The 12,935-nt window shown below is 44.5% G+C and overlaps 1 protein-coding gene across 4 annotated transcripts in view; it reads left to right on the top strand.

Annotated features, from left to right (window-relative positions):
- Positions 1 to 12,935, top strand: part of JHY (junctional cadherin complex regulator) — a 71,516-nt gene that overhangs the window by 32,840 nt on the left and 25,741 nt on the right. For all 4 annotated transcript variants that reach the window (XM_066606686.1, XM_066606687.1, XM_066606685.1 and 1 more), the window contains exons 4-5: positions 8,682 to 9,088; positions 10,908 to 11,118. In XM_066606686.1, the coding sequence (XP_066462783.1) occupies positions 8,682 to 9,088; positions 10,908 to 11,118 (618 nt within the window). The remainder of the gene's footprint in view (positions 1 to 8,681; positions 9,089 to 10,907; positions 11,119 to 12,935) is intronic.

The following is a 12,935-nucleotide window of genomic DNA, read 5'->3' on the forward strand; positions in this document are numbered from 1 at the left end:
CATGTTTCTAACGCCCCTTCTATCCCTGAGCCCAAATGAGGTATTTTCAGGGGAGAGGAGCAATTTTTTTGTTTTTCAGCAGGCATGTAGATTGCATTTTTGGATGCGACCCCGCTCCTCCGGCTCAGAATCCCAGAAAGTTGGATTAATTATGTCCTTACTTCGGGGTTCCCCCCAGACATGGGCCTACTCCTTACCCAAGAGTTCGGCTTGCCTGCAGTCAGTTGATTTGTTTTTTCGGGAACTTGAAGGTAATTTTGATGAGCCGGACCATGCGGGGTTGGCGGTATCCCATCTCATTTCTCTACATCAGGGGCAGCAGTGGGTAGAGGACTATTGCTCTAAATTTAGACTGTATGGAGGTAAAACCTCTTGTAAAGATAGCGCCCTTAAAGATGTGTTTTTGTTGGGTCTTTCTGACGCAGTCAAGGATCTACTAATTTCTCATCCCGCTCCCGTGACACTCAATGATGCGATGGAATTGGCGGTCAAAGCTGACAGCAAGCTGAGATCAAGAAAAGAGGAGTGTCAGGCCCGTAAGGCTAGGGAATCCAGCACACCCGCTCCCACTTCTCCCATGCCAACTTCTGGTGCCGAGCCTATGGAAGTGGACCAGCTAAGTTCCGAGGAACGGCGACGGTTCCGGATGACTCATCGTCTCTGCCTCTATTGTGGGAAAGCCGGACATTGTGTAGCGACCTGTCCTCAGAAGCGTCTACAACATCAGTCCAAACCGGCGGAAAACTTCAAATCCTAGGCGATTTTTGGGAGGATCACCTAGGATCACAGGTACTCCCTAAGTTGTTGGTGCCGTGTCAAATTGGCTTCCGGAATTTCACTCGGTCCGGTCGAGCTTTTTATTGATTAGGGTGCTGCCGCCAATTTGATTAGTTTTGTCAGACCTCTTATGACTGAATTCTTGGTGTTAAAGATTCCCCTGTGTTGGCAGGTGTTGTACAATGAGGGACTCCCATTTTACAGTTCACTATGGGTTATCTCCATTCTGAGAATCTGTCGTTCTTGGTAATGGAAAGGATGTCCGTTGACATAGTGCTTGGTATGCCCTGGTTGGCGCTGCACAATCCCCGATTTGATTGGTCCACTCGGGAATTGACACATTGGGGGTGGTCCTGTCATAGTCACTTAGCTACTATATCCATGTGTTCAGCAGATACCATACTTATTCCTGAGTATTTGTCTGATTTTCATGACGTATTTTCCAAGAAACTGTCTAAGACTTTGCCTCCCCATAGGGAGTGGGACTGTGGTATTGACTTGATCCCTGACAGTCCCATCCCTAAGGGAGCCATGTTCAATTTGTCTGGTCATGAGCACGAAGCCCTTAAGCCCTATATCTCAGAGTCTCTAGCCAAACGACATATCAGGCCATCCAGGTCCCCTGCCGGGGCAGGTCTCTTCTTTGAAGAGAAGAAGGATGGGACATTGAGGCCTTGTGTGGATTATCAGGCTTTGAATAAAATTACAGTGAAGAACCAGTGCTCCTTGCCCCTGATTCCTGATTTATTGGATCAGGTGGTGGGGGCCCACTGGTTTTCCAAATTGGACTTAAGTGGGGCTTACAATTTAATTTGCATCCGAGAGGGAGATGAGTGGAAGACTAGGTTCAACACCTCGTTCGGACATTTTGAATGTCTAGTCATTACCTTCGGACTCTGTAATGCCCCCGCTGTGTTCCAGGGATTTATGAACGCGGTCTTCCATGACTTCCTGGGGCTATTTTTGGTCATATATCTTGATGACATTCTGGTGTACTCCCCAGACTGGGATTCACATGTGTGGCACCTGAGGCTGGTTCTGACCCGTTTGCATGACTACCAACTTTTTGTCAAGTTGGAAAAATGCATTTTTGGTACTAAACAAGTGTCTTTCCTTGGTTATGTGATTTCACCAACAGAGATTCAAATGGAGTCTGAAAAGTGGTGGCAATCTCCCAATGGGTCAGACCAGATAACCTGAAAGCTCTCCAGGGGTTTTTAGGTTTCTTAAATTTTTACCGTAAATTCATTAAGAATTATTCTGTTATTGCTCAACCCCTGACCGATCTTACCAAGAAGGGTGCCAACTAAGTAAGATGGTTGCCAGAGGCCCTAGAGGCTTTTAGTCATCTCAAAAAGGTGTTTATTGCTGCCCCGGTGCTAGTACAGCCTGGCGCGCGGCGACCGTTCTTCATTGAGGTCGATGCGTCTGAGGTGGGGGCGGGGGCTGTATTGTCTCAGGAAGTCAGCGGGAGATCTGGGTATAGTCCATGTGCAGTCTTCGCGCGGAAGTTCATTTCCAGCAGAATGTAACTACGACGTGGGTAATAGTGAGTTATTGGCGATTAAGTGGTCTCTAGAAGACTGGGGTCACCATCTTGAGGGGGCAAGGCATCTTATTAACGTGTATACTGATCATAAAAACTTGGCATATCTCGCCAATGCTAAGAGACTTACAGCTCATCAGGCCAGGTGGGCGTTGTTTTTCGTCAGGTTTAACCTCATCATTACATATATTCCAGGGGAGAAAAACGTGAAGGCAGACGCCCTCTCATGGAGTTTTGGTTTGCCAGAAAGTGAGACAGTGGCTCCAGAGAATATCTTGGCACCTGGGGTGTTGGTGGTGGCAGCTGCAGAATCTGATCTCGTTCCCCATCTACAAAATTGTCAGCAGGACGCTCCCTCGGTGGTGCCGGGCGGCAGATGGTTTGTGCCAGAGACTTTGCATCTGAAAATCATTTAAGACTCTCATTCATCTGTTCTCAGTGGCCAACTGGGGGTTCAGGGGACTCTGCATCTTTGTACTAGACACTACTGATGGCCAGGCATGTCTCGGGAGATCAGCAACTTTGTTAAGGGATGCTCTTACTGTGCACGCAGTAAAAGTCGGCAGCGTCCAGAGGTGCCTCTGTGACCGTTACCGGTGCCTTCTCGTCCGTGGTCGCATTTATCGGTAGATTTTATCACCTATCTACCCGAGTCTCAGGTAGATAACCACTATCCTAGTTGTTGTAGACTGGTTCTCAAAGATGGCACATTTCGTGGCTTTAAATAAGCTTCCTTCCTACTGCGATCGAATTTTCCAAGATTTTTGTAAAAGAAATCATTCGTCTACATTGGGTTCCCGAGAACATCATATCTGATTGCGGTGTTCAGTTTGTTGCGCAATTCTGGTGAGCCTTCTGTAGAAACCTGGGAACGTCGCTTTCCTTCTTGTCAGCATTCCATCCACAAACTAATGGTCAGACTGAACGGAAGAACCAGGATTTAGTGCAATATTTACGGTTGTTTGCTAGCGAAAAGGATCATCAGTGGGCAGAATTCCTGCCGTTGGCAGAGTTTGCGCTAAACAACCGTACTTGTGCTTCCACTGGGATATCTCCATTCCTTTGCGTATATGGTCAGCATCCTCGCTTCCTTACAGCTATTTCTACTCCGTCTGCCTGTCTTGCAGCTAATGTCACCACAGATGCGCTGTAGGGGGTATGGAAAGAAGTACGGAAGAGCCTGGAAGCAATGGGGGCTCATATGGAGTTGCGTAGTGGGAGGAGTCTGTCAGTATCTGAACCTTACAGGGTGGGACAGAAGGTATATTTGTCTTCTAGAAATCTCAAGTTGAAGGTTCCGTCTTTGAAACTGGCGCCGCGTTACGTGGGTCCATTTGTCATCACGCGTGTAGTAAATCCGCTCGCTTATGAACTTGATTTGCCAGCTACATGGAGGGTTCATAGGGTTTTTCATAAGTCATTATTGAAACCTTTTGTCCCTTCAGTGAGTCTATAGCAAACTGCATAAAGGAAATATTGATACACACTAATAAAGTGTGGGTGTTAGTTTAGCATTTTGGCCAAGACGCATAAGCTGATGGGCCAACGGCAAGGCCACACCGCGTTCATCAGAACCTACACTATCTCGCTGTGGATGACTGCATATGAGCCTGCAGTGAGCAATTTAGCTCCTCTGGTTATAGTCTGGCTTGCTGCATATCGTTAGGGTCTACAGCCATTGTGCCTACCCTACGGTGATTGTGCCTGCCTTATGGTGTAGGTTCTGACAGACATGGTGTGGCCTTCCGTCAGCCCGTCAGCTTATTGCAATTTTAGCTCTTTTTCTCTATAGTAATCAGGGAGCCACAGTGAGAACCAGGTATGGAGATACAGAATGGTTCAAGATCAAAAAGAGTACAAAACAAGGATGTATCCTCTCTCCTTTTCTTTTCAACCTCTATGCTGAAGTGATGATGAGGCAGCTGGACTTAAATGATCAGAGTATTGGGTTGAAAGTAGGTAGAAGAACCATCACTATTCTAAGATACGCAAACAATATGACCCTGGTAGCAAATACAGCGAAGCATCTGAAGACGCTGATCCTGAAGCTGAAAGAGGAAACTGAGAAGATGGGAATTTACCTGAACATCAAGAAGACAAAGATCATGATTGCTGCCAACGAGGAAGCCTACATAGAGGTCAACAATGAGAAAATTGAAGTGATTAATAGTTTTGCATTCTTTGCTTGACAGGTGAGATAAAGCAACGATTAACACTGGGGTGTATGGCCATGTTGAGCATGGACCCTAAAAATGTATGCTTTGGAGCTGTGGTGTTGGAGAAAATTTCTACAAAGCCCCTGGACAGCTAGGGTCACCAACAAAGTTGTCCTGGACCATATCAACCCAGAGGAGTGCCTGGAAGGCAAGATCACAAGACAGAGACTGACGTACTTTGGACAAGTGATGAGGTTAAATTCGCTAGAAAAAGAGATTCTACTTGGAATGGTCAGGGGTGAAAGGAAGACAAAAGACATGTTAACCGGACATCAAGAAGGACACGGAAGTGGATATCAGGGAATTGAAAGCAGCTGTAGAGAATATAGAAGCATGGAGAGGACTGGCCTGCAGAGTATCCAAGGGTCAGACACGACTGAAGGCTTGGAATTGGAATTGCTAATTAGCTGGAAATGCTGTAATATCCATGACACCCCATCATTTATCCATTCATGAGACCTGCAAAGTCTACAGGATTAACATTGAGTGGGACCATTGGTTACCAGTTATGGACTGCATAATCCACAGTATCAAACTCCACAAAAATATATCAAGGTATTTTCTTCTAGAATTAAACATTTACCTCTGTGGAGGCTTGACTATTTCTGCATTATTTTGTAGTGTTGAGTGAACCAAACCAGTAGAACCCTGTTTCAGCTTGAACTTTGCTAAAAGTTTGGTTCGCCACGAAATCCAAACGAGCTGTTAGCAAAGTTCTACCCAAAAGATGGTTCTATTAGTTCAATTTACTCAACACTAGTCCTGAACACTGGTGTATATGAATCATAGAATAGAATGGTAGAGTTGGAAGGGACCTCCAGGGTCATCGGGTCCAACCCCTGCTCAGTGCAGGATCACTAAATCATCCCAGAAATAGAATCATAGAATGAATAACAGTTTCTAAGTAATGAATAGTATAACACTGTCTAAGAGCGATAAAATCCCTGTCTGACGCACTCACAGTTTTATACAGGGCTTTTATTGTTCTTAGACAATTTTATACACCAGTTTTTGGTGTTTTGGTGAACTACTGGTTCACTTTGAGCTAATTATTACAAAACTTTTCAAAAGTTTGCTCATCCCTATTATTTTGGTCTTCTACATGAGTATGAGGGCTTAGTCAGACGGGCGTTTTTTCGCACGATTTGCGCATGCGTCCAGCGATTTTATAAAACCATTGCTTTGCAATAGTATCAGGCACATGAGCGCTTTTTATGCGCTCGTCCGATAAATTATAGAACAGAAATCGCAGATCGCACCTATCTGCGATCTGCGATTCCTGTTCTCTTCTCTATATGCGCTCAATGGGGCCGGCGGCAGCAGCGCCGACCCCATTGAGAACATATGGAAGACAAATCATTCTTCTCTGCCACAGCTGTAACAGCTGTGGCAGAGAAGAACGACGTTTGCCCATTGAATTCAATGGAGCCGGCAATACAGCCGGCTGCTGTATACTACAGAGAGCAGTTCAGGAGAACTGCCGGCCGGCCGCGCTGAACTCCGTCTGCTGGGACAAGGTGAGTATATATATTTTTTTTATTTTTACACATTTCTGGATGAATTGCAGGGAAGGGCTTATATATTTAAGCCCTTCCCGACAATTCATCGTGAGATCGCCCGCAGCGCATTACAATACAGCCGGCTCCATTGAATTCAATGCGCTGGACAGCTCCGGCCCGTTTCTATTGAAACGCGGCTAGGAGCAGTTTTTTCGGGCAATTTTTCGGCCCCGGTCACGCGATTTGCGGATGCGCATCCGTCATGCGATCTGCAAATCGCGGCAAAAAACGCCCGTGTGACTAAGGCCTGAGATGTTGAAAGACCACAACTAATGGCCACCACAACTTCATAGACCATAAGTGCCAAATAAATCTGGAAAGCTATGGAGAGCTGGGTGAGAATCACTATAGGTATTGTAAGAGCGGCCATAAGTGATTGTCACCAACTACCGGTATTAGCTGTGTAAGACATCAATATAACTTACAACTCACTGTACAGTAGCATAGTTATAGGTGATACAAAGCTTTTAGTGAAACCTGAGGGAGCTCAAAGACTCTGGCATGTAAGACAAGGCTGCTATTATAAATGGCACATGGTATGTGTAAGGTGGGAGTACCTGTTCTACATATGCTTTGGGGCTCACAAGTTACTCCTATAACTAAATACAATATTATGACTATTCTATATTTTAGGAAATCACAGTGTGTTTCCCTGAAGTATTCTTCCATTAACATGTGCCCACACTTTTAAATGACTTTTCAGAATAAACTGCCAAGGAATAATACTATTTCTGGTCACTATTTGACTGGTATCATGCATTTATCACCAGCTTGCCCTTTGCAGACCATATCTCTGATTTTCACTTGTCCTTGAGCTCATGGGTGGAGACTACCTGTTATGAGCTCTCCCATGGAGAAAACAGCAGATTCTGCTCCTGAACTCTTTATAGCACACACACCATCATGGAGGACAGTGTACAGCAATACTGAGCATTATAGATGTGATCTCAGTAGCTATAACATAGTAAATCACTTACTTTTAGTAGGAGCTACATCTCTGTAAGTCTCTTTCCCTCTGCAGCAGGTTCCTCTCCCCTGATCTCTCCATAGACTTCTATGAACAGCATGAGACAACACTTTCACCCACCTTCTGCGTTTCATTTTGGTGTCTCTGTTACTAGAGAGGGACTTTATATGACAACGCAGAGTTGGCAGCAAATTAGAATGAAAAGAGTACATCTACATCAACCCTCTGACATACACTTTAGCCCATCAGTTGATATTTCTATAATGTATATAACTAGCTTAAGATGCATGTAAACCCAACATTAATTGCAGTATCCACCTTAGGGCGGACACCCACTGGCGATATTTTCTATCTTGCGCTGCGAGAGCAAGTGAAAACACTCACCTTGCAGTGCAAGAAAGACGCCGGAATGAGACCGGGATATTGCCAGTCTTTTCAATGGGGCCAGCGGCAGCAGCGCTAGCCCCATTGAAAAGATATGGAGAATACCGCAGACTTCTGCCACAGCTGTCATGAAGGAATCCTCTGCCAATTACAGATAGTGCTTCGCTATTCATTCATGAATAGCACTATCTTAGCTATTCATGAATGAATAGTTAAGCACTATCTGTAATTGGCTGAGCACTCAGCCAATAGCTAAGCACTAGATGTTATTAGCTGAGCGCTCAGCCAATCAGCAGAGCCCTTTCAGGAGGCGGGGATTTTTAAATCCCAGCCTGCTGAAAGTGCTGGATAGCAGTGTCGGGGAGCCAACCGGAGGACGCGTGTGAGCGGCTGAGAGGTGAGTACTTTTTAAAAAACTTTTTTAACCACTTATTGATGATTTTCAGGGAAGGGCTTATAATTCAATTTAAAGAAAAATAGAAGTGGAGAGGAGCTGCTTCCGTTAAAAAAATTTCATTCTTTTTTGAGTAAAAAAAGCATACAGCTCACAGGTTCGCGCTGAACGCGTTTCGGCTATAGTAGCCTTTATCAACAGGCTACTATAGCCGAAACGCGTTCAGTGCGAACCTGTGAGCTGTATGCTTTTTTTACTCAATAAAGAATGACATTTTTTTAACGGTAGCAGCTCCTCTCCACTTCTGTTTGTCTTTATATGGAATTTAGCCGTTTGCCATCGGCTGCTTGAGGACGGAGATGTTGAATCTCAGATCTCCCTGCAACACTGGAAGATACTGCTGGTGAGGTGAGCCCATATTTCTTTTTTTTCTTATATTTCAAGCCCTTCTCCGAAAATCATGCTGCAGGGTTTGCCAAAAACCACTGCTTTCAATGGGACCGGCAGCAGCGCCGATCCCATTGAAAGCAATGGGATAGCATGCTGCACTTCTGCCACAGCTGTGGCAGAAGTCCGCGGTATTCTCCATATCTTTTCAATGGGGCTAGCGCTGCTGTCGCTGGCCCCATTGAAAAGACTGGCGATATCCCGGCGTCATCCCGTTTTTTTTCTCGCACTGCGAGGCGAGAGTTTTCACTTGCTCTCGCAGCCGATGGAGAAATAAACGCCAGTGGGTGTCCGCCCTTAGGGAGTTTTTATAATTTGTATTAGTGTTTATTTGTAATTGTTTTGTTTTTTACTAATCTGGTTTTAATATAATTCATTGAATCTTTTCTAGCTCAAAGAGAAGTCAGATGCGCAGCCCACGGAGGAAGGATCGCATCTGGGGAAGGACGGGAAATTGTTTGAAGTCATAAAAGAGTCTGGATTAGCAGGCAGCCAGATCCAACTGGAAAGACCAAAGACCTTATATATGGCTGACGTCAATGCTTCACAATGGGATGACATGCCACTATACTCCGGGGAGTATGACAACGAATATTTGACTATCGCCTCCTATCCAGATAGGTATAAGGAGTCTCTTAGAGGTTCATTGGGACCCCATTCTTCACAAGAAGATCTTCAGATCCACAATGAGGGGCCATATTACCAGAACATCAGACTCCCAGAGAGAAGATATGACCATTATATTATGGAGACGATGGGAGGTACACAAGACTCCATGGAGATGTACATGTACCCTAGGTGAGGCGAAATGTCATGTATGGGCAAAAATGCTATTATACCTAGTGCAGGGCCTGATAAACATGAAGACTCTCTGGGCTATGCTCTCCCTCTCATGCCCAGCACTAGGCATAACACAGTTATGTACCATATAGCTGGTGTACATGCTTTGTGCTAGCTTTATTATGTGCTTTAGACACTTTTTGCGCTTTGCTAGACAGTTTTGAAAAGTGTCTAGAATAGGGGGATTTGGGTTGAGTCTAAAATCTACTCCAAATCACAACAAAATTGGTCCTAAATTTTGGCACAAAATATTAGGTTAAAAGAAGCCAAGCAAGAGGTGGCATTAGGAAGAGCGTATAACATATTTAGCTAGGTACATTACATTTATCACGTAGCATGAGCTTCTTTGATAAGTTTGGCGCATCTAGTTATAAAAAATAAATGGCAGTAGGGGGATGAGTCTCATATTTAAAAAAAACAAAACACTCACCCTCCCCGTTTCTGCCTTTCCCATTCTCCGCTACTGTGTTTACTCGAACTTCACCGGGCATGTGTTGTGTTTACCCGTGTGGCCTTGGCAATAAATAAGAGGTCTGACAGCAATGGCATCAATGACGCTCTGTAAACCTGCCAGGGCTTCTCCATGTGGTGGGTGTATGGGACGTCACCAGGCCATGAACATTGGTACCAGATGACCAAAGAGGCGCTTTGGTGCTACGGTGAGTATATTGATTTTATATAGTTTTGGAAATGGGGGGCCCAAAACTTTATAAAAAATTAACTTGGACAACCCCTTTAAGCTGTCTAAATGTAAGTAATTAAGAGTATGATTGTTGAAAAGGCGCACAAACATTCTGTGTGGGTTTTGATGCAGATTTTGGTGTGGACTTTCACTAATACATATGTTGTGGGGAAAAGGGAATAAAAATTGGCACAAGGAGATTCTGACTTCAGAGTTCTTTCTTACTGTCTTAAGAACAGGTCATCAAGATCCACGTCCTGGAAAATCCCGTTAAAGGGGTATTCCCGTCTCGGGAATCCTATTTCAATGTATTTGAAATCGCCAAATAATGAAGTCACCCATAAGATGTCTATTTCTAAAATGCTCCGTTCTCCAGATATTGCAGCTATTGATTCCTCTGGTTCTTTACTGTTGCCAGGAAAGCAGACCACCTTTTCAATGGAAAGAAATAGCAGAGGAGGCTGGCAAGTACGCAACGTCATTGCGGAGTTGCTGCATGCCCTGCGACTGTCTCATATGGGCAGCACACAGCGAATTATGGTCATGTGAAGCCAACCTTTGTCTGCTTTCAGGCGAGCGTATTTTAGCTCTGTACTTGGCCTGTGTTTTGCGGACCGTAATATGGAGCTAATGTAAATCTATGTATCTATTTACATGGCTGAATTTTTTTACAGCCGCTTTTTAAAAAAGCAGCATAACCATTCATTGACTGCAAGCAGAGATCTTGAAAATAAAAACCGCTGAAACACAAAGTTTGCAGAGGTTTTCATTACAATCCTGTGGCTTTTACATGAAACAGGGAGACCCCTTCAATTATCGGATGTTGGGTCTAATACAACCCTGCTATCCTTACTATGGAGTGTAACTTGTAGCTCCTCGGCCTCCATATAAAACCTGCACCGAGGGTTGTGTCCCCCCATGCGGAAGGGTTGATCAAGCACCGGGGGCGATAGGGGGTTTCCTTTCTTATCGCTGCTTGCATGACTCTATTACTGCCACAATGGTGAAAGCATTTTGTACTTTTCACGTATGTGAAATTACTAGACGCAATGCAGTGATTATCATTGAGACTACTTTTTCCATTTTTGTATTGAGGTTGTTCCAAATTGGAGCTCAGACCCAACCAGAAGTCCCTGGAATGCCCTACAGCACCCACAGTGACATCTTTATACCAAGCCAGATTACTCCACAGACTTGTGTACTAACAGCGAAGTCCACAAAATCCAACAACGAACCTGAAGGTGGCAATGAAAGAACCAGATTGTGTCCTGCAGGGGTGAGGAAGAAAGAAGAAAAACGTCAAAAGGTAAAATCCTTCTAACATCCACGTGAGGTCTATAACAAGTATATAAACTTCTGTACGTAATAACTGAACCCACCGGAGGGGGTGATATCTTCATATCGATGAACAGGAAATGGACCACATGAGTTGGTATTATAACCTGTCGATAGATTAAAAAAAACTGTGTGGGGATCCACTATTGGGCTCCATGTTCTTCATGGGGCAGAAGGGTAGGGCCTGTGGCATTAATTTAGTACCCAATTGCTCAGCCTGCCCCTTAGTATTTTTTATTTTACCAATATTGTGGTAATTATATATGAACTGACTATGATGCAGGGCACCAAAAACAGTCTGCATAGGGTGCCATCTAACCTAAGGCCGGGACTGTGTTCGCACATGCTCTTAGAAACAAGTGCAATGCAGTTCTAGGACAAGTCTTACCCTTCCACCACTCATCACCAACAGCATTAAGTTAAGTAGCTCATGCACCAACATAACGAGACATTCACGATAAATCCAAGTACACTTCACATTAACAACGACTACACTTACCTGCAACAACACGGCCCCTCCGATGCTACAGTCATGTCATTACCCGCTCTACACTGCTCCGGCTCTACTTCATTTACTGGCTGGTGAATTAACTAAGGGAGCAGGACATAAGGATTCACAGGACAATGCAGGAACAATGAAGTGATATCTGATACATAAAGAATACAGAAGAGCACCAGGGACCTGGAATAATGGCTTCTCCAAGGTGATACAATGAATGAAGCAGCCTGGACTTCAGACTGATACATTGTAGCAAGCTGTCAGAACACAAGAGAGATGTATGTTGTTGATGTGTTTACCTGATACATTGTATCAAACTCAGATGATATCAACTACTATCAGATTTGATCAGTATTTTGCATTATTTTCTAGGTGAAATCAGAAACACGTGCAAAGCAGAACAAAAGTGTAGTGTTTCCATTCTTCATCTGTTCTTACGGTCCTTTGCAACCAAACTGAGCATGCTTGTGTATCAGAATAGAGGAATAGCTAAGTAAAGTCCTTGGTCAGCCTTACAGACAGGGGCAGAATAGTTGGATGTGTCACTTGAAGTTCCTGGGTCTAATGGACAATCTAGACCAGCCCCCCACATATCATGGGTCACTTTCTGTTGAGCTGTTAGGGCTTATTCCAATATACTGTATTTGGACATCCGTTCTTCTTTTCCTCCAATGCCTTGGAGAAATTGATTCCAAAACTTGCTACATTTTATGTAGGACCGTTCATGGTATCTATCACTTGTGACACCAGAATCTCTCCCTGCACCAGATAGAATGGCAGCTGGACAAAATGCACAATAATTTTATTAGTTGTGTCTGGTTAAGGCATAAGACAACTAGCCAGACACAACTGCTATATGTGAATCCAGCCTTAGAAGGAGGAAGGGCCTTTGGGTCCCCTCAGTGATTATGATCTGCAGCTAACTCTGTGACCCCTACACAGGGATATAGGTAGAGGTGGGGGTTAGCGGGGCATGTCGAAGGGGTGGCATTACCTAGTGCATTTTATCAGGGGATTTAGCTACAGGGCTAGGACAGAAAACTGAATTTTTTTCACCAGTGAAGGAAAGCCCTATAGAGCAATTTTGAGATCGCATGCAGCATCAGGTACTATAGGGGATGCAGAAGCAGTAGTCACACCTAGGCCCTGGTGCCTTAGAGGTCTTAAAAGGTCCTCTCACTTATAAGATACCAGTATTATAAATGGCACATGGTAGGTAGGGACCTGTATAGCTGACATAGGGACCCCAATGATGTCATCAACTGTGGTCTCCTTTATGCTGATCAGGT

Source organism: Eleutherodactylus coqui, chromosome 6 (assembly GCF_035609145.1).
Source record: "Eleutherodactylus coqui strain aEleCoq1 chromosome 6, aEleCoq1.hap1, whole genome shotgun sequence".
Lineage (NCBI taxonomy): Eukaryota > Metazoa > Chordata > Amphibia > Anura > Eleutherodactylidae > Eleutherodactylus > Eleutherodactylus coqui.